Source organism: Linepithema humile, chromosome 5, assembly GCF_040581485.1.
Source record: "Linepithema humile isolate Giens D197 chromosome 5, Lhum_UNIL_v1.0, whole genome shotgun sequence".
Classification (NCBI taxonomy): Eukaryota; Metazoa; Arthropoda; class Insecta; order Hymenoptera; family Formicidae; genus Linepithema; species Linepithema humile.
In genome coordinates, this window is record NC_090132.1 from 20,881,766 (window position 1) to 20,907,655 (window position 25,890).

Below are 25,890 nucleotides of genomic sequence, written 5' to 3' on the forward strand. Positions count from 1 at the left end.
AGAGAGAGAGAGAGAGAATGAGAGAGGGGGTGGGGAGAGGGAGAGCGTCAAAGGTGGTCGAGGATGTGCGAGGAGAGAGGTGAGAGAGGGTTAGGGAGGAAGCAGGGCTCACCTCTTGGCTGGATGGGCGGGTGATGGTCGGATGGGTGGTCTGTAGGCTAAAGTCAGATCTCCAAGGTTTCATAGGTGTGTTGGCCACAAACAGTTGCTAGGTAACCGGGACTAGGGAGGCAACCGGTCAATACCTCGACTCTCGCTGCTGGCTCACCTCTGCATGAGCTGAAACGTCACCGGCGGCGGGAGAGCTGTTCTCTTCCACCTGTCCCACCCTGCGACCCCGCGCGCACGTTCAACCCACCCTGCGTCGTCCCCGACGCGAAACGGGCGCACCACAGCAGCAGCAGCCACCACCGCCGCCGCCGCTGTGCTGTCTCCCCCACTATCAGCCACGATGCCCTCGCCGTCACACCGCCGCCGGCGCAAGCTCCGCCGTCTCTGATACGTACTCGATAACAACGGCGGTTTCTGGCCGCCTCATCGTTTCCACGTTTCCCGATAACCGCCAGACCTTAACTATTAACGTAGGGAAAGGTGTTCCCCTTCGTTGACCGATAACGATTCTGTAGAAACAAATGTAGCAAGCCAACTGTCGCGTTCTGAACATCGAATATATTATCATCCGAGACTATCGTCCAATAACAAGCTTTGTTGAAAGCGTCTGTATATCTTCCAAACGTGATTTTATTCATTAGATTGTAGAGAATATATGCCAAATATATATCATGTGTTCGAAGCATCAATTAAACTGACAAATAATATTCTAGCACATAAACGAGAAAAGCAGTACTTTTTGCAGAAGAAGCTTTTATCGGCAAAATGATAGTCTTTGATCCATGATATACGATTACAAAACTCAAGCTGAATTTTTCGTTTGCGAGAAAGTTTTCAATAAGCTAAATTGATGATAAGCTATGATTTCTACCGTGTGCGGAAACGTGCACTGTTAGAAAAGATCTAAACTGAGCATTTTTCCTTTTCCGAGAAGAAGCTTATAGAATCTTATAGAATTATAAAAGATTTGAGTTAAAATTTTTTTCCAAGAAAAGGCTTTCAACAAACAAGACGATGGTTGTCAATGTGTAAGAACACGTACGGCTATAAAAGATTTGAACTGAATATTTTCCCTTTTCCGAGTAAAAGACTATAGAAACGTTTATAAAAGATTCGAGTTGAAAAAATTTTGGTTTCAAGACCTTCAATTGGCAAGATGATGATCTTCGGTACGTGGAAATGGTTGTAAAAAATCTGAACGGAACATTGATCTAAGTTGAACATCAAAATGGATAATGAAGAATAATATCAAGGCCGTCGCATAGATTTTTCATGACACGTGGGTAGCCGAGCGGATTGAGCCACGTGGCAAACATTTGACTGAGGATTCCTGAATAGTGCATGCAGTGGACGATAGATATGCTCGCGAACACATGTGCGGTGAATTCTATTTGAGCTGAGTTAATGGATATTCCTAAGTGAATTCGTGTAACGTATCTACACTTGAGAAAAAAAGAAAACAAGATTTTTCGAGAAGTCACGAAATATACTTCTTTCGAGGAAAATAAATACGGAGAGACATTAAAGTCGCGTTAAAAGTGCATCGACTTGCATGAGATGGTGTAATTTTGCTGTTTTCAATTTTCGCCAAGCTTTCGTGAATCCCAAAGCGACCTGGTGCATGTATATGTGTATCATGTATATGCGTATTTATGGCTGTACCTGACGTGGTCGGACCGCAGTTACTTTTCTCCCTTCTTTGCGAGAATAGCGATTACTCGACATTTTTAACGTTCAAACAATATATTCATATATTTTAGCGTAAAATTCCAAAAACAATAAAAAATACACATTATTATTATTGCAAAATGCGATAATAATACAGACAAAAAAGTCTTTCGTAGAGCTCGCAATGGTATATGTATAACATTTAAAAATTCAACACTCTATCTAATTAAGATCGAATAATCATTTAACGGGAATGATTATTAATGCTTTTTTCCTTAAACCTTTGTCTGTCGTCTTTTATATATTTTATATACACATTTTATTGCAGATGCAGCAGTGCCCCTGCTTATATATGCATTATGGTTGTACAGCATGCATACGTAAATTCTTGCAGTAACCGTAAACTTACACGATGGCCTACTTCCAAATTTTACGGTTGCCAAGCTTTCGTGTTACTTCGTCAGAGTGGCGGACTATTGCTTTTTATCGAAATATCTTGAAGGTATTAAAGTCTTCAAGAAAGCCCTTTTTATTTTCCGACTTCTTCCCATAATAAATGACTCGAGAGAAGTGAATAGAGTGTATCGAAACTAGTATTTTAAATAAGTTGAATTAAATACCAATAAGATACTTTATTACGTTTAAATTTCACTATCGCTCGTATTTCATTATTCGTTTCTTCGCTATGTCCAGAATATTCATATCTTTTGTATATCTGTCAGTTATTGCGTGTGTACTCTTGCCAACGTCCAGCTACCCGCTTGCCCGTTCGTTTCTCAGAACTACAACAACCACAAGACACCCTAAGCGGGGGAAGCCCCTAGGGCGGCCGAAGGGGTGTTCTCTCTCATTCTCGTGTCTCAAATACACACCATCCGCACTGATGCGCGCGCACCAGTTGTTCTCCTTTCTTTTTTCTTCTAATTTTACTTGTTTACTTTGCATCCAGCTTATTAATTTTGAATCAATATTTATTTAAAAATATTTTCTAGACTTTAATTGCTTTTCTCAAATGTCGTATTCTTAACTTTGTAAATTGTAATTTCTGATCTATCCGTACAAAAATGACTCTAAATCAATTAGACAGTCGTATGCAAATCTCCATTCTTACCGAATCGCAGACACTTGTCCTGTGACAAAAACGTGTTTCTATTAAATTATCACGTACGTGCTTACAAAATGAGATAAATTAGTAATTATGAATCTCTTAGAAAAATCTTGCGAATTTATGAATTGCATATTTTAATGTGATTGGAATTTATAAGAAAAGAATGTCAATAAAAATTTTTTTAATTATAATTATAACAAATTTTCTTTATAGCAATTGGTTCATTTCCTTTGTTGAAAATTGCAGTCTGTGTAATATTAAATCACAATGTGCTTTATTATACACGATTTGAATTATATGATAAAAAACATATTGCTTATTTTGTGAACAAAACAATTAATATGGCCATGTAATAAAGAATTACAAGTGACTCATTAAGTAATTACGTGCACTCGGACGCTTAGTACACCTTTCTAATCTCGTTGACTGCTTCTTGATGGTATGAGATCGTGGCCAGTGGTTGTTACGCGAAGGTAAGGTGATCGTTAAGATGTGGAAAACGTGTCCATCGGAGTAGAAATAATGACAATTTTCTCCGTGACATAATCAAGAAGCCAGCAATTTTGAAAGCGACACTTCCTTACAATGAAAACCATTGCGACAGTTACAGAAATAAACCATAAACTCTATTTATTATTAGAGATATTTAGAGAACTCAACCCTTGTAAGATCGAACAATGTATCATACATTTGTACTTTTTATGGAAATAAATATAAAATATAATTCAAATTCTTTATATATATTAGTTTTATCTTTATTACTTTACGTAACTTGACAAACGCAAACAACTTTACGAAAGATTGCCTTAAATTGTAATCATTATTTTATTCTGAAATAAAATTTAGAATTTTATTTATCCCAAATCTTTCATTTTTAATTCGTACAAATTCGACAATTTTAATTTTTTATTAAAATCAAATTTATTATATTATTTTTCCATAAATATTTGTTCCATAAAATGTAAAACTAGATTACTAATTCATCTCATTTTTCACGATAGCGTTCGTTTTTCAAAACGATGTAAATAATAACGCGTTCCACGGATGTATTTACTTCACTTTGGTCAGAAACTTCAGTTACACGGTCCCCTCGCCCATTTAGAACACAACGGCAGGTTATCTACCCGCAGGCAAGTCGATTCTTCTCTGTGTACATCCGCACCGCGAGTTCGTTCCTCACCTGCATTCACCTGTCTTCCGCTCACTTTCCTTGCCCTACGTGGACAGCGCTCTACTTTTGTTGCATTTAAACTCGCACCGTACCATATATACGACTTTTCACGCGGTCGGTCAAACGCCACACGGATACAATCCCGTCAGAAAAAAAAAGAATCTTTCTTATCACTTTCTTTCCATGTTTGGATTTGTTGCACGTTTATCTGTCTAACATCGTATATTTGTTTTAGCGGATTCGATTTGCATGATTTCGAAAATAGCATATACATCTCAGATACAACCAAGTTGCGAAATAAAATCGCAAAGTTGTTTTTTTTAATTAGAACAAAAGTTCTGAAAAATCTTATTTTGTTTGTCAAAATAGCATAAAACAATGCTATTCATTAATTGCGTCTATTAAGACGGCTGATGCTTTGGGCGGATACACATATCTGCGTGAGAATCAAAGATAGTTATCTAATCACTGTACAAATTTCATATACATACATATATATATATATATATATATATATATATATATATATATATACAATATATATATGTGTTATTTATATATATCTTATATTTATATCTTATATTTATATTTATATCTTTTATATATATATATATATATATATCGGTTTAACGAATGCATGTGACTTCATTGTGAAGATCGTTGAACCCGAAGAGGCGCTGACAGGACAGAGAATCCCCTCCTACATCGCAGAAGAGTGCCGAATATACGAGGTGCTCAAACAAAGCTATATGTCAGTAATGAAGCTGCATTCTTGAGGAAATTTCAAATTGATTTTCATTGGCACTCGTTAGTGGCGCTTTAGCATAAAAAGATCAGAAAAAAGATTATTTAAAAGAATAATCAGAAGATCGGAAAGAAGATAATTCTAAAAACTAGTTAAGTCCAATCTGTACTATTATTCTATTTTATATAGAGATATATATTTTTAGATCATTTTCGAGATGACATTTCTAAAGTATGAAAATTTATAGAAATTTTAACGAGAATGTTTATAGCGCGAAATTGAGCACATTTCTGAAGATATCCCTACATCGTTATTATCATTTATTGAATATAATCGCATATTTTTAAATGCTCAGCACAATGAGCAGCGTGGAACGACTTTTTACAGTCCTTGCATTTCCAAGTTTTCCGCGGTACACCTATGCTCACCTCCGCTAATGAGGGAAATTGATCAAGATGAAGTTTCTCACATCCGGGTGCTTTTCTTATAAATCTTCCCCGTTTCGCATTTCTTATTACATCCAAGGGCAACGTGTCGGGCGTGTCGGCGTCGCACGCACATATATGTATATGCTCTTTCATGTCGCTCGTGCCGACAATGCGTTTTCGCTTATCGCGTCGAAATAATCTGTCTATAGATGATGTCAATGCATAACGAAAATTAATTGTAACACACTAATTGAGTGAAAATCCTAATGGCGGTTATATTTCTTAGTCGAAACTGTTGTATGTTTAGAAAATATAGAATTCTGTGCGCAAAGAGAAAGAGCAACCTATAGAGATACAATAAAGTCCTAAAGAATTTTGATTATTAAATGAAGAAAAGTAAATTCAAAAACGTAAATCCATCCATGCACTTGAAGCACCTGCGCATATGATGATCTTAATTTCGCGGATATTTCCAGTTTATCTGATTCGCCGAATGTCACGTTCGCTTACGAGTGGAGTAATAAAGATTCGACGGAGAATACAGTTCTGATTTGTCAACTAAATTTGCGCAATGTGATCTGCTACATTTGCTTTATGCCATCGCAACTGATCACTATAATCCGAGAAGGCTTCCTCGAATTCGTATAGAATGCCACTTGCTTCCCAAGAAACGAATCTCGCGGATGGAGTAAAATTTTTCTCTGTTCGTCACGTACTCACATCCTGTACGCACATTCTTCCACTAACGTGTAATTACTAATATAAAAGTAAAATTAGTCAAAACGGTGTTGAAGATAATTCATATTTAACCGCAACAGTGCGGTTTCAAAATAAGATTATTTTTTTAATCATCCATGTTGTTTGAATAAATTTTAGCAATACGTCTATAATTTCGTAATATAATATTTAGCAACATAAAGTTGTTCTTCATTTAATATCTCATCTCTCGGAGAGAATAATATTTTAAAAAATAGAGTGTACGATAGTATTTGCAAAGTTATGCTTGAAATATTTTCGGGTTTTCGATTACATGGTGCGAGCGATTCTTGTGTCATTTATAACTTCACGAGAAATGCTTAGCTCACCAACACCTGCGCTTTCGCAATGAGGTCAGATACAGAATATCCAAAAGATGATACGCATTTTATTCTAAAACCAAATCCAAGTTGTCCAAATCAGCAGTATTTATGCTTTTCCAAACTCCCGTCGAGAAATATTTATCAAATTCACATTCGCTCGGTTAATAAATACGATAAAAAGTATACAAAGAAATAATTATAACAATATATAATAAAAACTGATTATTGATCAGACGATAATTATAATAGAAAATGATTTATCTATTAAAACAATCTGAAAAATTTTTCCCATTTTACGTAAAACGTTAAAAATAACTTGAAAAAGATGTTACTCTATTTTCACGGATGGGAGAGTTCATTAATATACAAGATAAACTTGAGCACTCTGTTGGCTTGGGCGCAATTAACGCACGCGTGACACTAGCCGTGAGATTAACATGCACATGTATTCGATCGTTTAGAAGCTCGATAGAAAATCGAATAAATGAGCATATGCATAATGTGTGACCCTGATCTTTCACCTATTCTGGCCAGGTGTAAATTATTCATTAGACTCCTCCGAAATTAATTGCTGTGGATTTGTCGGGATATTGACCCTATCGCTCTCTTTGTTCGCAGAATGAAAACGTTATAGTTAATGATTTTGTACAACGCGGCAAGATTCATATAATACTTCACCTTCGATATCGATCTAACAAGGTTGCGGATCGCGGAGCCTCAACCGACTTAACGGCGAGTTTTTGGCGAGGAGGAGATAGCGCGCGTCGCAATACGCAGATGTACTTCATGTCCAGATGTATCCACGTACGGCGTGATACGCGCGCATTACGTGCATACACGCGCACGCCGTGTGTGGGTCCACCTGAGTGAGCAGACGAGTGAGTGAGCACGGAGGAGAAGGTGTCTCACATGGGTGCCTCTGTTCCCTGCAACACGAGTCCCACAGATGGGGGAGACATCCGGGCAGCTGACGTTCAAATGAAACTGACTGACTGACTTCGGCTTAACCGACTCCACATCCTCCTTCGATTAAGGAGAGCTACGTCCGGAAAGCATCGGAGAACGCAGCACAACGAGAGGGATTTGTGCGTCCATCAAATTATTTCGTCGATATGCCCAGCTAGAGAACCACCTCGCCGCCTCGAGTGTCCTAAAGTATCCTCCGTGGATACTTTACGATATCGTGGGAAGCGGAGCGTTCGCAGTCTTTGCTCAGCTTTTTCGAATTCCGATTTTGCTGTGCGTTTGGCATAATTATAAATGGAATCTATTAAGTACAATGTAACTTGCTAAAAATCATTCCAACGTTTCAGACGCTATAATGCAAATCGTCTGGTTAGGCTATTTCTCGACCGCATCACTTTATATTCACCGGTCAGCGATAATAATATCAAGAAAATCGATATTTCTTATATTTTTATTTATACGAAGTAATTTTAAGCCAAATATTTTGTTGGAGATCAAACTGGTGCGCGCGCGTGCTAGTATTCGAGCAGTCGGGAGCGCGTGATAATCGAGTTGCTGAATAACGAAAGATCATCTTGCATCTATATTTTCCCTGACACTGGAAATCCGAGCGAATGTTTGTAATATGAACGATGCTCCGCAGGTTGGCACGATTGCGATCGTCCGCTTAATCTTAAACAATATACGCAGAATCGAAAATTTGCCAAAAAAATTGTACATACATCCGTATGATCCATTAAGATGTCAAGTTCACGTCACGTTTAAGCACACGCTATCATTATTGTCCAATTTGTAACGAAAAATTATCTTTACTAGCATCTTTGCAACATGACAACTTTTTACTACATTATTTTTTTAAAAATGCGTTTCGTAATTATCATTATAACCGGATAATTATTTTCTTAAACATTTTTTCCGCCGTTACTAATGAAAGATTTATACGTTAGTATGTACACCACGAGAACTGTAATTCCATCAACGTGAATTAATCGCAAAACCTTATCAAGGAAATCAATAATTCTTTACAACAGCCTCAATCCATTGTTGGACTTGTAATCAAAACGTCTTATCGTAATAACACCCTTGTTAAATGCACTTTTATTGCCATGTAATAAGTTGCAATTAGTAATACGGTCGGCACGAAAAATTACTCGGGTTAAGCCTTCTCGTGAAACCGCGCCTAGTATCGGGTTTATTCGCTAAAATTGCGTGGCGTATACCAGCCGCATGCGAGCACGCAATACTCCGCTTTCAAGAAATATAACAGAAGGAAGATATCAATGAGACAAACACGAGTCGCGCACGGTGCGCCTCAATATCGCGCGCATGATCATGTAATTTCGTGTAAACCGATACGCGCGAGTTGAACGACTTGTAATCTTAAGCGTCGATCGAAAGTCTTTCGTCTCATTACACGTCAGATTTTGCTTATGTAAAGAATGTCTGCGAATCGCATTCGCGAACAATTGCGTCTTAAACGAAAATCGATAAAAATCCACAGGAATGCCACGTTAAAAAGATTTGCAAGCAACCTTTCTCTTTGATAATATTTTCGCCTCAAAGTTAAAAATCCGCCAAATGTAGAGAAATTTTAATAAAATTCGCAATGCCAGTTGTATAATTCTATCCTTTTATTCTTAGGAAATATTCCCTTGAAATGCGATTTTTCTCATCTAATCTATTTCATTCTTTCTTCAAAAAGACAACTGCGTGAACAATATTATTTATATTACATTTAAACGAGATAAAATGAAATCTCCATCAAATATAAGGAAGTTTCAATGAAATTTGCGATGCCAGCTATACCGTGTGATTCACATCGACATCTTTTTCATTCTTAGATACTTCCTGGAAGCCTAATCCCACCTCGTTTAGCCTATTCTTTCCTCAAAGAGACAATCGCACGAACAATATTGGAGAGCTTCTTTTTCCTTCCTATCGAAAGGAATATTCGTCGCTCGTGCAGGATACCGTGGGGCACGACACGAGACGGGAGATGGTGCGCGCCATTTGTACGAGGGGAGGACAGAGGAAGTAGAGAAAAAAAGAGAGATAGTGTGTACCCCAGGGATGGGGAGTAGTCCGCCGAGAGCGTGACAAGGGGGAAAGAGGCGAGAAGAACGAGACAGAGAGCGGCCAAGCGGAGAGGGAGAACTCTGTGGGACTCGCGTGAGGGCGAGCGGGACCAAGCGAGCAAGAGACAAAAGGGAGGGAACGGATAAGAGGAAGCGTGGGCACTCAGGTGTGACTCTCCCGCGGGTACTCCTGCGCCTCTCCTTCGCCAGCGGCAACAGATACGCGGACCTTGGTCTCTCCCCGCGCGCGCGTCCGGAAGTGCTCTTTATCTCTGTCGGTCTGTCCCCTTCGCTTGTACGAACGTACTCGCGCGCGCTCGCTACGGCTCCGCACGCACACGCGTTCGCGCTACGCACGCGGCCCTGTCGCGTCCGCGCGCGCGCGCGCGCACGCACGCACCAACGCACGAACGATGTAACGTAACTTACAAAACCGCCGAACCGTTCTCGCTTCTCGCGCGCCTTTATTTTCGTCCGTTTTAACAAATTACTCCGTAATTATATTCGATAATTGCTCTAATTTCATTAAGTTAATTCTTGAATTCGCGAGAGAATTTGTAACAGAGTATTATTAATTCTACGTATAATTATCGTCTAGACTGCGCGAGTGAGTTAATCGCGTTTTTCCGCCGTCTTTCTCCGCAGCGCGTTTTGGTTTTTCTTTAAACCCTTCCACAGAAAATCTTTGTCAGACCAGAAGTAGCACAGAGAATTTTCTGTATCTTCATTACAAGTTTTATATCTTAACAATCAGATTTAGTTTTTGGTATAACGATTTCTACAAGTTTTCAAATATAAAACAACACATTACATAATGGGTATTTAAATGCTGACCAATATAATAATTAAAGTCTTTAATATGCCTAATGAAAAAGTACTGAATGTAATAACAATAATTGAAATATTTTACGATATAAAGAACTGATATAAAAGCTTTACCGCGCGCGCGCGACTCGAGTTTTCGTATATTTAAATAAATTATACGTGTTTGTATATATATATATAAAATTTTCTACTTTCTCTTTCTAATTCAACACAACGTTTTCGTAATTCCGCTCTAGATTATCCACCAAATTATTTACCAGGGGTTCGTTCTCCAATGATATCGGATAATCAACATGCCACCCTTTATTTTGTATCCCGGACATCGACTCACATCAGTGTTTCCTGGTTTCGGACAATCGACGCGACGGTTAACAACGAGTGTGCGTAGCAGGTGGTTCGTGTATGCGAATACCGAGATAATGCGAGTACGATCCGTGATATAGATATATCTAATCGTAAATGGTTTAGCAATATTTATTTTTAAAAATTAGAAAATATTCAAACTAACAAAAAACTATTAATTTCTCTATAAAAAAATCCGTGTTTTTGATTCGCGTATTTGTTTCAAACATAAGTATTTAAAGAATTTGTGTATTTAACTCCTTCAATTTTATGAAAATACAAACTACTACTTATTTAAATTTAAAATGTTAGCAATTTATATACAAACAAGGCATATTTGTGTGCAGTTGAAGAAAATATTATTAAAGAGAAGAGAAAAATTATTCAAATTATTCTTGAAAACAAATATAGAGATAAATTTCTACATGAAAAACTTCCGCTGTCTATATGCACAAAATAAAGTATGTATATAAAAAAAGATCGTATCAACCTTGTTTATGAATTTCCTAGGCAGTAGTAAACGAAAGCGTAGGAAGAAAAAGAGAAACGTATTACGAAAGAGAGGGAGAGAGAGCGAAATAAATGGTACGGCGAAAACATAGTTGCTTCCCCGGTCGGTCTTAATCGGATGAAGAGATCAGCATGCTGGACAAGCTTCCCGGCTTTCCTACCTTGTAGTCATGTAACACAAAATAACGCACAAAGAAGCTAATTTAATTGTTTTGATACTTATGGTCATAATTACTCGCGCATGAAAGAAGCTGCGCGTTATACCATATTAATGAAACTCTGGAACCAACAAATCTAGATCTTTCGTTTGATTACTCAACTCTTTTTCGCAATATAGTGATTTATAATACATAGTATCGCACACATTTTCTTCAAATAATCGAAATTGCGGGTAATAATAAGTTATATTCATTAAAATTGTATAATCCATTAAAAATAACGGGCTTCAAATATTATACGCTGGCTCTAATGACACTTGATTGCATTTTACTTAGATTATTCAATTTTATCAAAATTATCTATGGAATAATATGAAACGCTCATTAGTTTTACTTTCAATTGTCTTCTAAAAAAAGATAACGTGGAATTAATTAGTTGTCATAGATATTGTATTCTTTTCTACGCGCGCATAGTCCACAACCCTGCGCATAACATTAAGCAAAGCAAACTGCTAAATTGTTATATTCCTTCTCGGTAAGACACGATTATATCTCCAGGGTTACCACGACCGGAGGCATCAGAGGCGGATCGCGCCAGGGACGAGGGGACTAAAATAATTACGGGAAACCGAGGTTTAGAGAGCACCGAAGAGGAAAGAAAGCGAGAGGAGACGCGAGAAGAACGAGGGGCACTGCGCAGCAGACGAGAGACGAGAAGAGATGCCGGAGAAGCAATGCTAATTCCCGGCTCGGGAGAGTCAGTCGGGAGCCTCCGAGAGGTTTCTCACCTTCTACGGTTTCCCTCCTCCAGCCGACGTGAGGGCCACTCGTCTGCCGCTTGTTGGGGATGACTTCGCTTGGCACAACGTCGACTAATCCACTGACTTCGACTCAAACGCGATCGGTTGATTTTTCAGTAACAATCCCATATGTTTTTATCATTTATTCCACAAAATAAAGCATGTATTTTGTAGCGTTTTACTTTATTTGTAGGAATAAACGTTGTCTATACAACTTTTAAGGCGTTACGAAAAATAAGTGTAAAATATGAAAGTATACCTTCCACATAAATTTTGTATATTAATTTGTTTTAAAATTAAGTTAGTCTCCAAATTGTTCATTATTCAACTATTAATAAAATAAGAGTGTTATATTACAAAGTATGCAATCTCAGTAACACTCAAGCCTTCCAAAGTCGCGAATTAATTCATCAACAAAAATGTTATGTGTTACTAATTGGAAATGCGGTTAATATAAATATTTTCGAACTGACAAAAACAGACATCCGTAAATAAATATTCACCAATTCTTATAGCAGAAATAACGACATCTAACGACATCTATCACTTAAAACATGTAATACTTACTTAACTGATAACTAATGTACAATTAAAATTTTGCATAAGCTCTACAAATTGATTTTTTAAATTCTATGTTCTGTGTTTTTCCAATTGTAAGCATAAATTATATACATAAACGATAAATAATCCTGTGATCAATATCAATAAATAAAAAAATTATATAATAAAAGAAAAGAGAAAAACGTTTATTTATAATTTTTCTTATTTCTTTATAAATAAATCATTTATAATTCGATAAACATTCTTAATAAAAAGAAAAGATTTTATTTTACATAGCATTTCATCAATCGCAATAAGTATAGATATTTTATCTCAAATTTCTTCTTGTAAATATTATTAAAACATTATATTTGAATACGTTCACTGTTTCATATATTAAAATAACTAAAGCACAAGAAAAACTTTGACAAAATTTTGTAAAATCGTTATATATATGCTTGACAATAATTTCAATTGCAATCTGAAGAGATTAATGCAATAGAGTTGGGAATTTCTATCTGTTCCTTAGCGGTTTGTCATTTAGCGAACAGTTACGATCGCAATGCGAGAAATGCTACATTCATCTACCCTGGCGAAGCAGAACGACCGTTACATCGTAAAGCCCATCACACACAAATTTACATAAGTGCATAAGCACAGCGCAGAAGCGTCTAATGAAACACTCAAAATAAATTCTGCGCAACAATATCGCAACTTATATTGAGCGTCTCATTGGACAAAGCGTTTACGCGTATATACTGTTATGTCAATTTGTGTGCGGTGGTCTTAAGTTTTGCCAGCCGACCTCTCTTCTGCATCAACGATCAAAGAAAGAAAACCACGCATGAGCGTCTCTAATATGCCCCTCGTTCGCGATCGTTCGGAAAGTTGTTGCGTACCTCTCGAGGAAAGCACTTCCCGAACGCTCAAGTGAAATGTACTCATTTAGAACGGATTGCACCAATCGTCAATTAGCACTAATCGCGGTTAATTTTCCCTATCTACATTACATACACGTAGCTAAGCCCACAGCAGAGGATCAGAGAATAGCTAATCGAAAAGTAATTAAAGCTAATTAATATATCTTTAATATAATTGATTTACAAATTCAATTCCTAAACCCATTGGTTCCCCTCGTGATGTCAATATCATCGAAACTTAATACTTTTCTAAATAAATTGTTTCACTCTTTTGTATTTATCGATCTGTCTTTTTATTATATTGAGTTATTCGAAAGTTCGTAGATATATTTTAGACAAAATCAAAAATCAACTTTATATCTTTAGATCCATCTTTATTCATTAAGACAATCTTTAGTCATCTTTAACACATTATTAGACAAAGATGGATATAAATACATAAAAATTGTTTCAAATTTTGTCCTATATAAAAGTCGCTGCAAACTTTCTAAACAATCCAGTATTTATCAGAAGAATGGATGCTTCAATAACATAAACATATAGAACAAGATTGTGATACATATCCAATCACATATGTTTAAAGATAATTATAATTAACCAATAATGCAATATTTTTACCATTGCAGAGACAATATAAAAAAAATAATCCGCACTATAAAGAAAAAATACTAATTTATTTGAAAGTAGTCATTCAAAGAAATATTCTGAAATCTCTCTCTCGAAATTTTTGGAAAGTGATTGATGGATTATAAATTAATGTTATCTGCGATTGCTGATAGTTATTGATACCGTAATGTTCGGGTACTAACCGGAAATAAGATCCTCGTGTATCATGCATCGCAGAGCTGTCAGAGAGAAGGGGAAAAGAGACAAAGGACTTTATACTTTCCTAGCAAGCGACTCAATAAATCGATCACGTAAAAGAAACGTATACGCAACGGTTTTTTTTTTTTTGCATATTCATGCACGGACATTAGTTTACACGAATGTAGAGGCAGCCTCTAATTTGGCATTAATCCAATTTTGTATGTTAGCATTATGCTACAAAGTTTTAGAAGAGTGGACAGAAATGTGCGAACGTGATATTTCAATGAAGTCAGACAAGTGTGCTTTGTCAAGTAAAACTTTGTTTATCTAAGCAACCCTCTTAGTATCAATAGAATTACAAGCAGAATTTTATCTCAAATTTATCGTGAATCATATTGTCTCAAAAGCATTTTAATTTAATAAAATACTTTCAGAATAAGTTGCTGAAATCACTCAATAGTTCGATTTTTATGGAAAAGATTATTTTTATAATAGAAAAAATTAATCAATTTTTTCATGAAAACCGAACTATTAAAGTAATAATTTCAGCAATCTATTCTGAAAATGTAAAACGATGAAATTAAAATGTTTCTGAAACGATATAATTCACGATATAATTCGAGATAAAATTCTACTTTTAATTTTATGTGCCATAAAATACAGGAAACATATAAAAAATTAAAATATACACATGCAAGGTAATATTGCCTCTCATTAACGCCAAAGTGGATCGAAAAAAGATAAAAAATAAAAACTGCCTTTCCTAAAGTTGATACTGTACATGTGTACAAAACATCAATGTATTCTGATTCTTCAGATGTCTTTATCGCATAAAGTCTACAATACAATCTATAATTCGTGACAAATATCGAGAAAGCTATTTATAATTTTATGTATAAAACAGTATTTGAAAAATTAGAATACACACATATATTAAAAATATGTATGTATTTTGTAATATATATTTCTTGTACAACACGAGGGAAAGTTAATAAATAAAATGTTATCTAAAATTATAGACCGTTAAAGTGGACTTTAAATTCTAAACATATTTCTATCTCAAGTTTAACCGCAAATTATAGATTATTTAAAGCGCGAATTTAATATGGAATGCCTAAACGTAATAATTTTAGTAAAAAGCACACTTTTCACTAAATATAATCAAAAGTATGATAGCGCACAGTTGTAAGATTCTTTTCTTTCAAAATCTAAAGAAAAAGCATCTTTCGTAATATCCATTCCAGAACGATTCGATTTTAGCGAATACTCTCTGATAATTCTGGACCCGTTACAAGTCGCACGAGGCGTTTTCCCGTCATTGTCGCTCGACAACGATCTCCCTTTTCCAACGAGAAAGCTTAATAAAGTGCCGGGTGGTGATCACGATCTCACCGCATCTAAAATCACCCGGCGGTCCTCGTGATTGTATTAATTCACTTGACAGAATACAGAATACGGAACGCAGAGTGTATACAGATGCCTGTAGCGTTTGCGTGTGGATGTATTGTCTTCTCGGCTCCTTTCTCGCATTAGCATAAGAATTCAGCGTGTGCCTGATGCGCCTATCAATCGGCCCCCCCGATGAATCGAGACTTAAATCTTACACCGGCAGTCCGAATGTCGAAATGTCGTCATCATCGATCGAAATCTGAGACACGTTAGCCCCGTAAAACTGACTTCGGCTTTAAACGAACGACATCTCGACAAAGTTGCCGCACAAAGATTTCGACTATTAGCACGCGAAAATAAATATTGTATATTAATTCAATTCGCGAGAATTGATTCTGTCACGTAATCTTGTGCTTTTTAACAACTATGTTAACCGATCCTAAACTTGATAAATCAATAACAAAGATATACAAACGGATCAGAAGAATCCAATGTACACAAAGTAACAAGTGTTTATAATTCCACAAAAACTCTAAATACTAACGTTTAAGAACTCATTATATTTTTACTACTTTTTCCACAGCACAAGTGTAATAAAATATATTAAAGAGCATAGACGTGACGCATAAACGTTACTCAAGCTGTAAATTAGCTGCTATGAATTTTTTAGAACTTTAAACAATTCAAACTTTTTATTAAACATTTATGTGACATTTATGTTCTCGACTAAATTTATATGTGCTAAGCTTAAAAGTCGAGAGGACCAAATCGCGTTTCGACATGAATGCGCGTCGCGAAGTCGAAGTGAGGAACGAAAGGATCGACGATTCGGTGGCTCCAGTCCCAAGAACAGAAATTGTTACGTGCTCGCTCCGGCAGCGTGATCCGAATGCTCATGCGAGCGGCGATCGACCGCGGTCATCCAGAGCCGAGAAGAGAGACTCACGAGAGTCCCGTAGCGTTACTCAAGCGCAGAGAAGCTTTCTTCGATGGATGGCACATACACGCAAACGCATCAGCAGTGCTGTAACTACGTTGAGTAAATGCAAAAAAAATTTTCAACGTCATCTTTTATCACAAGTTCACTGTGCATATAAATGAATAATAATATAAAATAATAAACATGAGAAAACAAATGATGATGATAAAAAAACTATTAAAGAATTAATAGTATCTTACTTTTCACTTTTATATCATTTCGTTAGGTAAAGCGTTGCTGTTTTCAAGCTGTTTTCGCGAATGCCACTTTCGTGAAAATTTGAAGACGAAAAGGGGAGATCGTGTTTAGGGCGCGAGCGTAGCTAGTCATGTCGTTGCACACGTCAAAAGGCGATTGTCCGTCCATGCGGAAGCAGAGAACGCACGGCTCTGCATCTATCCCTCGATCACCTCTCACTCGCAGGACACGTACTCGTCGTGTCCCCGTACACGTCCTCGCGTGTCGTAGTTGTGCGTGTACGCATCGTCTCCGCTCAGAGTGCGTGATGCCGAAACGGCCGACCGGGATGTCAAGACGGGAATCTGCGCGCCGCCGATATTGAGGACAGTTTTCGCGAAGAATTTAAAGATCGATTGTTATCTCCGGCACGCCCAAAGCGTTTTCCGAACGTGCCTGGTCCCCGTTAAGTCTTCTCATATATTTTATCTTTAAATTAGATTGCAGGCAGAATATCTATTAATCAATAAAATCGGTATACCAATGAAAACATGATATGATTAATGGATTTCCCACAAACTTTTCACTTTAACAAATAACAGTGCATTTTGTTCTGCAAATCTTACTTCAATAAAAAAATTTTGATATTATAATCTTAAAAAGAATTTTAATATTATGATTCTAATATTACGATCAAAATAAATTAAAAAATAAATATAAAATAATTTCAAAAAATATTATATTTGTTATAAGTTTGATGTATCTTCATTATTTAGGAAAAATATTCAAAATAAAATTTTAGGAAAAAAAGTCTTGGTCATATTTTCTGTATTTTTCTACATTTCTTTATATGTTTTGTACTTTGTATCTTACTGCATTAAAGCAGTATTAAAAGAAATAAAAACAAATAAATATGAATTATTTTGCTGCTTCATAAAACAAACAATCGTAAATTACGTCTCTTATTTCTTTAATGCTAATCATTGGTATAGCAATTTTATGTTCAAAATTCGTTCTTCCAAATGCAGATTCAAGTAGCCATGATGAATAATAATTTCATTAGAGTTTCACGGCACAAATAAGCTCAGCGCTACCGCGATTTCATGCGCTGAAATTCGACGAGCTGTCGCTTCTCTTAATGTCTAGGTATCGAATGCGTTTTACTCACCAAACAGGTGGATGCTTTTATAAATGCGACTGGCATTACCTATGGGTGAGACTGCCAAATATGGATGGTGGCCGAAGATGATCAGGAGCGATGAGGCGTTGGCGAATAAGGATGTGACGTACCGCAGTTTTTGACCTATAAGGCAACGGATCTGCTGTTAATAGTCAATATGCATTAGACAAACAATGAGCGGATCTGCGGACCGCACACGATACTGACATTACAAAGATTTTAAATCTGGTTGTATTTATAGCTATAGATAATAGAAATTATTTAAAATGATTTTGCAATTGTTCTTTTTACCGATTAATCGCGATCTTAGAACACAGTATCTTTCACATCAACTGTATATTATATGACAGCAATCATCAATATGCGATTTTTTAATAATTTGAAACTTACATTTTAATATTCGCATGAACACTGTACTGCTAAACATCCGACATTTTTCAAAATAATTTCTCTTGCAGACGATGAAAATTATTTTATAAAATTTGTTTCAAAATTTACTAAAAACAATATTGAAATTATCTAAAAGCAATTATGTTTATCTTGTAAATCTTAGATAATATAAAGAAATTAATTCAGGGTCATGGCACATAAGCAATAAGGCTTAGGTAATAAACAAATTGACCAATCACAGTCGGATATTCTTGAAAATAACAGTTACACGTCTGAAGTTGTGAATAATTATTGTTTGTGCTGTCTTCTATTCATGCCATTTAGATAAATTATGGATGACACTTGTATAACTTATAACCAATCAAACAATTAACGTTAAATAGTCAATAAAGTAATAACTGAGATATTTCTTGAAAATTTGAATAGCAAATTCAAACTAATCATGATTCTTAACTCAGAAGCAAATTCAGATATAAAAATGAAAGATAGTGATTTTAACATAAGAAATTCCAAGGTAATATATTTAATTTTCCATTAATTTAATTAAGCAAGTACATTAGGCTTCTCAAATCAAACTTGAATTATTACTTTTTCCCAAATTTGTATATTCTAGAAAACAAAATTACTTCTTTGCTAGAATTTCAATTTGATATTATTGATATCAATTTGATACAAAAGACAAAAATTAATTTATGAAATTTTGAAACTTTAATGTAATTAATTAATTAATTGCTGTATCTATTTTCTTATTCTTGTATCTTCAATCTTATTCTTATACTTTCTATTCTCATACTTATTCTTATATTTGTTTCAGATCAATACATTATACTTGGGCATAATATGTTTTGCAACTAATTTTTTAAGTTCAATCACTTTAGAAACTGGTTTGTACAACTCATACCGTTATATTTCGCCAACAAGAGCTGCTGTCTTTAATAACCTATTTCGCCGAAATTACAGTAATTAAACTTCTTTACAATTTAATTAACAAAAACATAATAAACAATATAGAAAGCAAAATTTTGCATTTAACATAGATTTGCGGATTAAAATAATGGTGGCAGATATACTTACTGCATTGGTATCAACAATGATGTTGACAATTGGTGATATACACAAAATTCCATATCTTTATTTGCCATGGCTTGTGAATACTATTCAAGGAATAGTTTTTTATGAAGGACCAACTCTTTTCAAATTAGCATGTGTCATATTACCCAATGGAAGCGTACCTGCAGGATTATTCACATTTCTAACACTAATTTTTTATGGTAATTAAGTTTATTGAAAAATATGCAGTTAGAAAATTTTATTTTTAAATAATGATAAGAAATTATTCAATTTCAATATATGATATGATAATTTATAATATTAAGAAATATTTTATAAAAAATTACATCTGACACTACAAATTCTGCATTTGCAAATGAAGCATCTTGCTCTATATATATCCATGCAAATATAATGCTGAAATATCACAGTAGCACAAAGTGCCAGTATATTGCTAAATTTGTATTAATTGCATTATTAAGTCAAACTTGTAATGAACGACTAAGTCGAATAATTTATAATTTTATTGTATTTTTTTAGTGGAAGAGCTGTGTATCTGGAGAGAGATTTTTGCGAATTTTGAACATTGCTGGATAAATTATAATACAAATAACAAGCTGAATACAGATTCAATGAAGGATAATGGTACAATGAATAAAAAATTATGCGATGAAAATAAAGAAAATCTTAACATACCTTTCAAAAAGTTAGATCAAGAATCTCCGGCCATTTTGAATAGATGTAACAGGGATCAGTAATGTCATTGTTTAACTTGTCAAACCTACAAAAACAAATTATTCGTTACATTCGCAAAAACCGATTTATAGAAGCAACAGGCTAGATTAATAAAATTTAATATAACAAATTTATGAATAAACATACATAATATACAATGCTGACGTATGTTCGTTAAATCCGGTTGAATCTTTTGTCAGAGAAGCAAATCCAATGGAAACAACGCTCCCCACCGTACAGTCGTATATAACTTATGGAGTTTGCGCATTAGAAAATGAGAGAATATAATTAGGCGGGAAATTCAGATGCTTATAGTTCAGTGAGTTTGCAGCAGAGGCGTCTGGGTTTATTGCCATAGAATAATATTGCTATGAAGTGCGTGTGGTAAATGCACAGTATAGCCGGTATGTTCGTCATATCTGATCACGTGGCTCGCTGGCATTATTCTGATTGGTTCAATTTGGTTCACCGCTATCAATGGCGTAAAGCAAACCTCTTATCCCCCGTCTATTAAATGAACATACTGATTATACTGTGATAGAGTTAGCACTCTAATTATAACTTAAATGTCTATGGCCATTCGTCATTTTCCGCCATTTGGGTTATGTTGTGGGCATCTGTTCTAGTTGTCATTTACAATGTCACTTACTTGATTTCCCAAGTTTTTTTGATGTGCGTATGTGGTATTTTCATTATATTTGTATAAATATAAGTGTGCAAGAGAGTACATAGGTTAGTATGAGTTTTACGGTTCTTTTATTTTTAGTAATTAAGTATTAGAAATAAAATTTTAAATATAGTTTTTATCATATTCAACTTTACCTAACCTAACTCCTAATTTTTCTGGTACAATATAATACCTAATCGCTACTAATTAAGGTACAAAATTCATCAAATTCATTGGATTATTAACAGATAATTACCGGAACGATAAAATTAATTCCAACTGCACAATATTATCCGTTAAAGTTCCATTGCATAGAGATGTTATTGAGCATTTCGAAGGAAACAGGAGTGTTTATACCTATTTTGCTATTTTTTCTCGAGATATTGATTGTTTGCGATTTCTAAATAACTATTCTTGTACTTTTAGAATGTGCAAATATAATACCTAATCGCTATTAATTAGGATACATATTTTTATAATAAAAATATATATAATTTATGCTACTTATTGTAATATTCAACGCAGCGTTTATTTTGTTTTAGGATATAACAACATTCCACTAAAATTGAATAAAATATATTAAAAAAGAAAATGTCACATGACACAAACTTGTACAGATTAGAAGGGACTGATGGAAATCAAACAGGAGGTCTAGTCATTCGAAAGAAACCTTCGGATCATACTTTTAAGAAACCATCTATATTAGGCCTCGACAAGCTTGCAGAAAGAAAAAGAAAAGAACAATCACTGGAGCCTCTTAAGTCAAAGTCTGACAAATCTGAGGGAAAAGACAGAAAATATCGATCTTATGAAGAAGAAACTCCCACTCATACTGGTGGTGTTAATTCTGAAGCACAACAGAGACTTGAGTCGCGACTTAAGCGTCAAAGATTAAATGCAGATGACAGAAATGCTAGAAATTCATACAGAGGTCGTGACAGAGACAGAGACAGAGACAGAGATAGAGATAGAGACAGAGATAGAAGAAGAGATAGGGAAAGCCGAGGCAGAGATAGTAGTGTAAGGCAAACGCCTCTGAGATTCAGGGATGAACCTCAGACGCCCAAATTCCGGACAAAAGATCCTACTTCTAGGAGCAATTGGGACGATGATGAAGATGAGGAACCAAGAAGATCAAGCTGGGATCATCCAACGCCGAACATTTATGGCAACAGAGATGGCCGTGACAGTATCAGAAGCGAATTTACTCCTTCTTACAAGTATAATTCATGGAATAAGGATTTTAAGAATTCCGGTGCCACTCCAATGGTGGATGGTGAAGAGAAGGAAATGTGGGAAGAGGAACAGCAAAGGCTAGACAGAGAATGGTACGCATTAGATGACGGAGAGAACAACGCTTTCGCTAACGTGTCCGAGGAGTATACTCGAAAGAAGGAGATGGAATTAGAGGCCAGGAGGCAGAAACGTCTTTCCGCGCAGCAACGACAAATAAATAAGGACAATGAACTGTGGGAGCGTAACCGTATGTTGACATCGGGAGTGGTGAGCTCACTAGATCACGATGATGACTTTGACGACGAGGGAGAGACGAGAGTCCACTTGCTCGTTCACAATGTGGTTCCGCCGTTTCTGGACGGGCGCATCGTGTTCACGAAGCAGCCAGAACCGGTCATACCAGTACGTGATCCCACTTCCGACATGGCACTGGTGGCAAGGAAAGGTTCAGCGCTGGTCAAAGCGTATCGCGAGCAAAAGGAGAGACGTAAAGCGCAGAAGAAGCATTGGGAACTGGCCGGGACGCATATCGGTAACATTATGGGTGTGCATGATCAGCGTAAAGATGACAAGGAGCGTGCGGGACAAGAAACAGATTTCAAAGCCGGACAAAAGTATGCTCAGCATATAGGAGCTGGAGAAGTGACGGGGGAGGCTAAACACAGATCCATCCAGCATCAAAGGAGAAGTCTTCCTGTATTCGCCGTACGTCAAGAGCTATTAAACGTCATCAGGGAGAATAGCGTTGTGATAATAGTAGGCGAAACTGGTAGCGGTAAAACGACGCAATTAACGCAATACCTCCATGAAGATGGCTACAGCCGTTACGGTATAATTGGCTGTACTCAGCCTAGAAGAGTTGCTGCCATGTCTGTTGCAAAAAGAGTGTCCGACGAAATGGCCACTGCTCTGGGCGACAAGGTCGGATATGCGATACGTTTTGAAGACTGCACTTCGAAGGACGTGAGTGGACATTAATATTTATTGTAAAATATAAGATTTGCTTCGACAATACATGTAACATTGATTTTGCTTTTGCAGACGGTCATCAAGTACATGACCGACGGTATTTTACTGAGAGAAAGTTTGAGAGAAGGAGATTTGGAACGTTACAGCGTAATTATAATGGACGAAGCTCACGAACGGTCACTTTCCACTGATGTGTTATTCGGTCTTCTTAGAGAGGTGCAGTGCACATTTTGATTTTATATTTCTCTTAACATTTCCAGATCGGACAATCCTATTAATGTAACATTATTTACAGGTTGTCGCTCGACGACATGATTTGAAGCTAATCGTAACTTCCGCAACAATGGACTGCAGCAAGTTCTCCGCTTTCTTCGGCAACGCGGCAACATTTCAAATACCGGGACGCACGTTTCCCGTCGAAGTGCTGCATGCGAAGAACTCGGTAGAAGATTACGTAGACGCAGCTGTGAAGCAAGTCTTGCAGATTCACTTGCAGCCTAAAAGTGGCGACGTGCTCGTCTTCATGCCTGGTCAAGAGGACATCGAAGTCACTTGCGAAGTTCTGAAGGAACGTTTAGCCGAAATCGAATCAGCCCCGCCTCTTTCCATACTGCCTATCTATTCGCAATTGCCGTCGGACTTGCAGGCGAAGATCTTCCAACGGTCCGAGGGAGGTTTTCGCAAATGTGTCGTGGCGACTAATATAGCGGAAACGTCGTTGACAGTCGACGGTATAGTCTTTGTCGTTGACTCGGGCTACTGCAAGTTGAAGGTGTACAATCCTCGAATAGGTATGGACGCTCTGCAAGTGTATCCGGTGTCGAGGGCCAATGCTGATCAGAGGCAGGGCAGAGCTGGTCGTACTGGTCCCGGTCAGTGCTACAGATTGTACACGCGAAGACAATACTTGGACGAGTTATTGTCGACGGGAGTTCCCGAGATACAACGAACAAATTTGGCTAATACGGTGCTGCTGCTGAAGTCGCTTGGAGTTCAAGATTTATTGGCGTTTCATTTTATGGACCCACCGCCGCAAGATAATATACTGAACTCGCTGTACCAATTATGGATATTGGGCGCCCTCGATCATACCGGACGCTTGACCCCTCTCGGTCGACAAATGGCCGAGTTTCCTTTGGACCCGCCGCAATGTCAAATGCTCATAGTCGCCTCTCAGCTCGGCTGCACCGCGGAAATCCTCATCATCGTCTCCATGCTGTCGGTTCCGTCAATCTTCTACAGACCGAAAGGACGCGAGGAAGATTCCGATTCAGCGCGTGAGAAATTCCAGGTACCGGAATCGGATCATCTGACGTATCTGAACGTGTACAACCAGTGGAAGGCGAACGGCTACTCAACTTCCTGGTGCAATGATCACTTCATACACGCGAAGGCAATGCGCAAGGTGCGGGAGGTACGGTCGCAACTCGAGGAGATTCTGAAGCAACAGAAGATGGACGTTGTTAGTTGCGGCACCGACTGGGACATCGTGCGCAAGTGCATCTGTTCCGCTTATTTTCACCAAGCGGCACGCTTGAAGGGCATCGGCGAATACGTCAACTGTCGTACGGGAATGCCGTGCCATCTTCATCCCACTTCCGCGCTGTTCGGCATGGGCTTCACACCCGACTACGTCGTCTACCACGAACTCGTGATGACCGCTAAAGAGTACATGCAGTGTGTTACCGCGGTGGACGGTCATTGGCTGGCCGAGTTGGGCCCCATGTTCTTCAGTGTGAAGGAAACCGGTCGAAGCGGACGTGCGAAGCGGCGGCAAGCGATGCTGCATCTCCACGAGATGGAGCATCAGATGAAAGAAGCCGAAGAAGAGATGAAGGCGCGCGCTCAAGAGCAGCTCGAGCGTGAACAGGCGTCGGTCCGAAAGAAGGAAATATTAACGCCTGGCATCAGAGAACCAGGTACTCCCGCTCCGTACCGCAACACTCCCGGAAGATTAGGATTGTAACTTGTTTTTTCTCTTTTTTTTTTTTGTATATAAGTAGTCGCGGAAAAAATGACAGAAATAACAGACGTTATTGAATTATGCCTCGATATAATTCATCACCTCAGTGATGACATTTTCTGAATCTTAAATCCTTTGGTAGATGTTCATCCTTTTTGCAACACAAACATGTAACTATAATGTATATATAATTACATTGTATATATATATATATATATATATATATATATATATAATAATTACTTTCTGATTTAGATAATTTAATTTAACATCTAACTCTGTACTGAAATACAGAATAAATATACGTGATGACTCCTTTAGATGACTACTATTGTACAAATATGTATACATTAATAGAGTTGGATGTGCAATAGGTATAAAATCTTTTTATAAATTGCAAATCAAATTATTTTTATTACATAATATCGACAAAATACTTATTGCTTGTCCTAAAGATTTTCAGTCAGAAGTAAACCTTGATGTGTTTAGTACAAATATTTAAAGAACATTGATATAATTAATCGTTGATCAAATCTAAATGTGTTCGGAAAAATTTAACATTTCTTCTATCATAACTGAAATAATTACAAAAATAAAAAAATTACATTATAAACATGTACTGTTATCCGCATTCGGAATTCCTTTCAGGATTCAATAAGCAATTTATCATCGTCTATACATCGATTCCACTGAACTGTTTGAATCATTAGTAATCGTTAGTAATGTTGCTAAGTAACATATAAATTTATTAATATGCATAGTGGAAAAACAAGATACAATTGTCACAAAAATATAATTAAATACTACCTACGCATTATTATTTAAAATGACTTTGTCGTTTTGATGGACCCACCGAACTGATAGGCTTTATGTGTAATAGTGTATATGTACAATTACTTTAA

At 36.6% G+C, this 25,890-nt stretch overlaps 2 protein-coding genes across 3 annotated transcripts in view; one reads left to right on the forward strand and one right to left on the reverse strand.

Moving 5' to 3' along the window:
- Positions 1-19,581, reverse strand: part of peb (pebbled) — a 96,164-nt gene extending 76,583 nt beyond the window's left edge. The window contains exons 1-2 of one of the 2 annotated variants that reach the window (XM_067355098.1): positions 19,443-19,581; positions 18,006-18,101 (exon numbers count right to left, since the gene is read on the reverse strand). The gene's annotated coding sequence lies outside the window, so the exon portion shown is untranslated. Of the gene's footprint in view, positions 1-17,966; positions 18,102-19,442 lie in introns of both variants that reach the window. The other variant, XM_067355097.1, reaches the window with a different exon arrangement.
- An 888-nt stretch (positions 19,582-20,469) lies between these two features.
- Prp16 (ATP-dependent RNA helicase l(1)G0007) lies at positions 20,470-25,815 on the forward strand. The gene is made up of 4 exons (XM_012376577.2): positions 20,470-20,885; positions 21,363-23,019; positions 23,098-23,241; positions 23,321-25,815. The coding sequence occupies exons 2-4, from the start codon at positions 21,412-21,414 to the stop codon at positions 24,989-24,991; spliced, it is 3,423 nt and encodes a 1,140-aa protein (XP_012232000.1). The 5' UTR covers positions 20,470-20,885; positions 21,363-21,411; the 3' UTR covers positions 24,992-25,815.
- Positions 25,816-25,890: the final 75 nt, after the last annotated feature.

What these genes read in the sequence shown, in the direction of transcription:
- Prp16 (XM_012376577.2), top strand. Translation starts at nt 21,412, where the DNA reads ATGTCACATGACACAAACTTGTACAGATTAGAAGGGACTGATGGAAAT. An exon ending in AAGACTGCACTTCGAAGGAC is followed by an intron (nt 23,020 to 23,097) that starts GTGAGTGGACAT and finishes TTGCTTTTGCAG; the next exon opens with ACGGTCATCAAGTACATGAC. An exon ending in TATTCGGTCTTCTTAGAGAG is followed by an intron (nt 23,242 to 23,320) that starts GTGCAGTGCACA and finishes CATTATTTACAG; the next exon opens with GTTGTCGCTCGACGACATGA.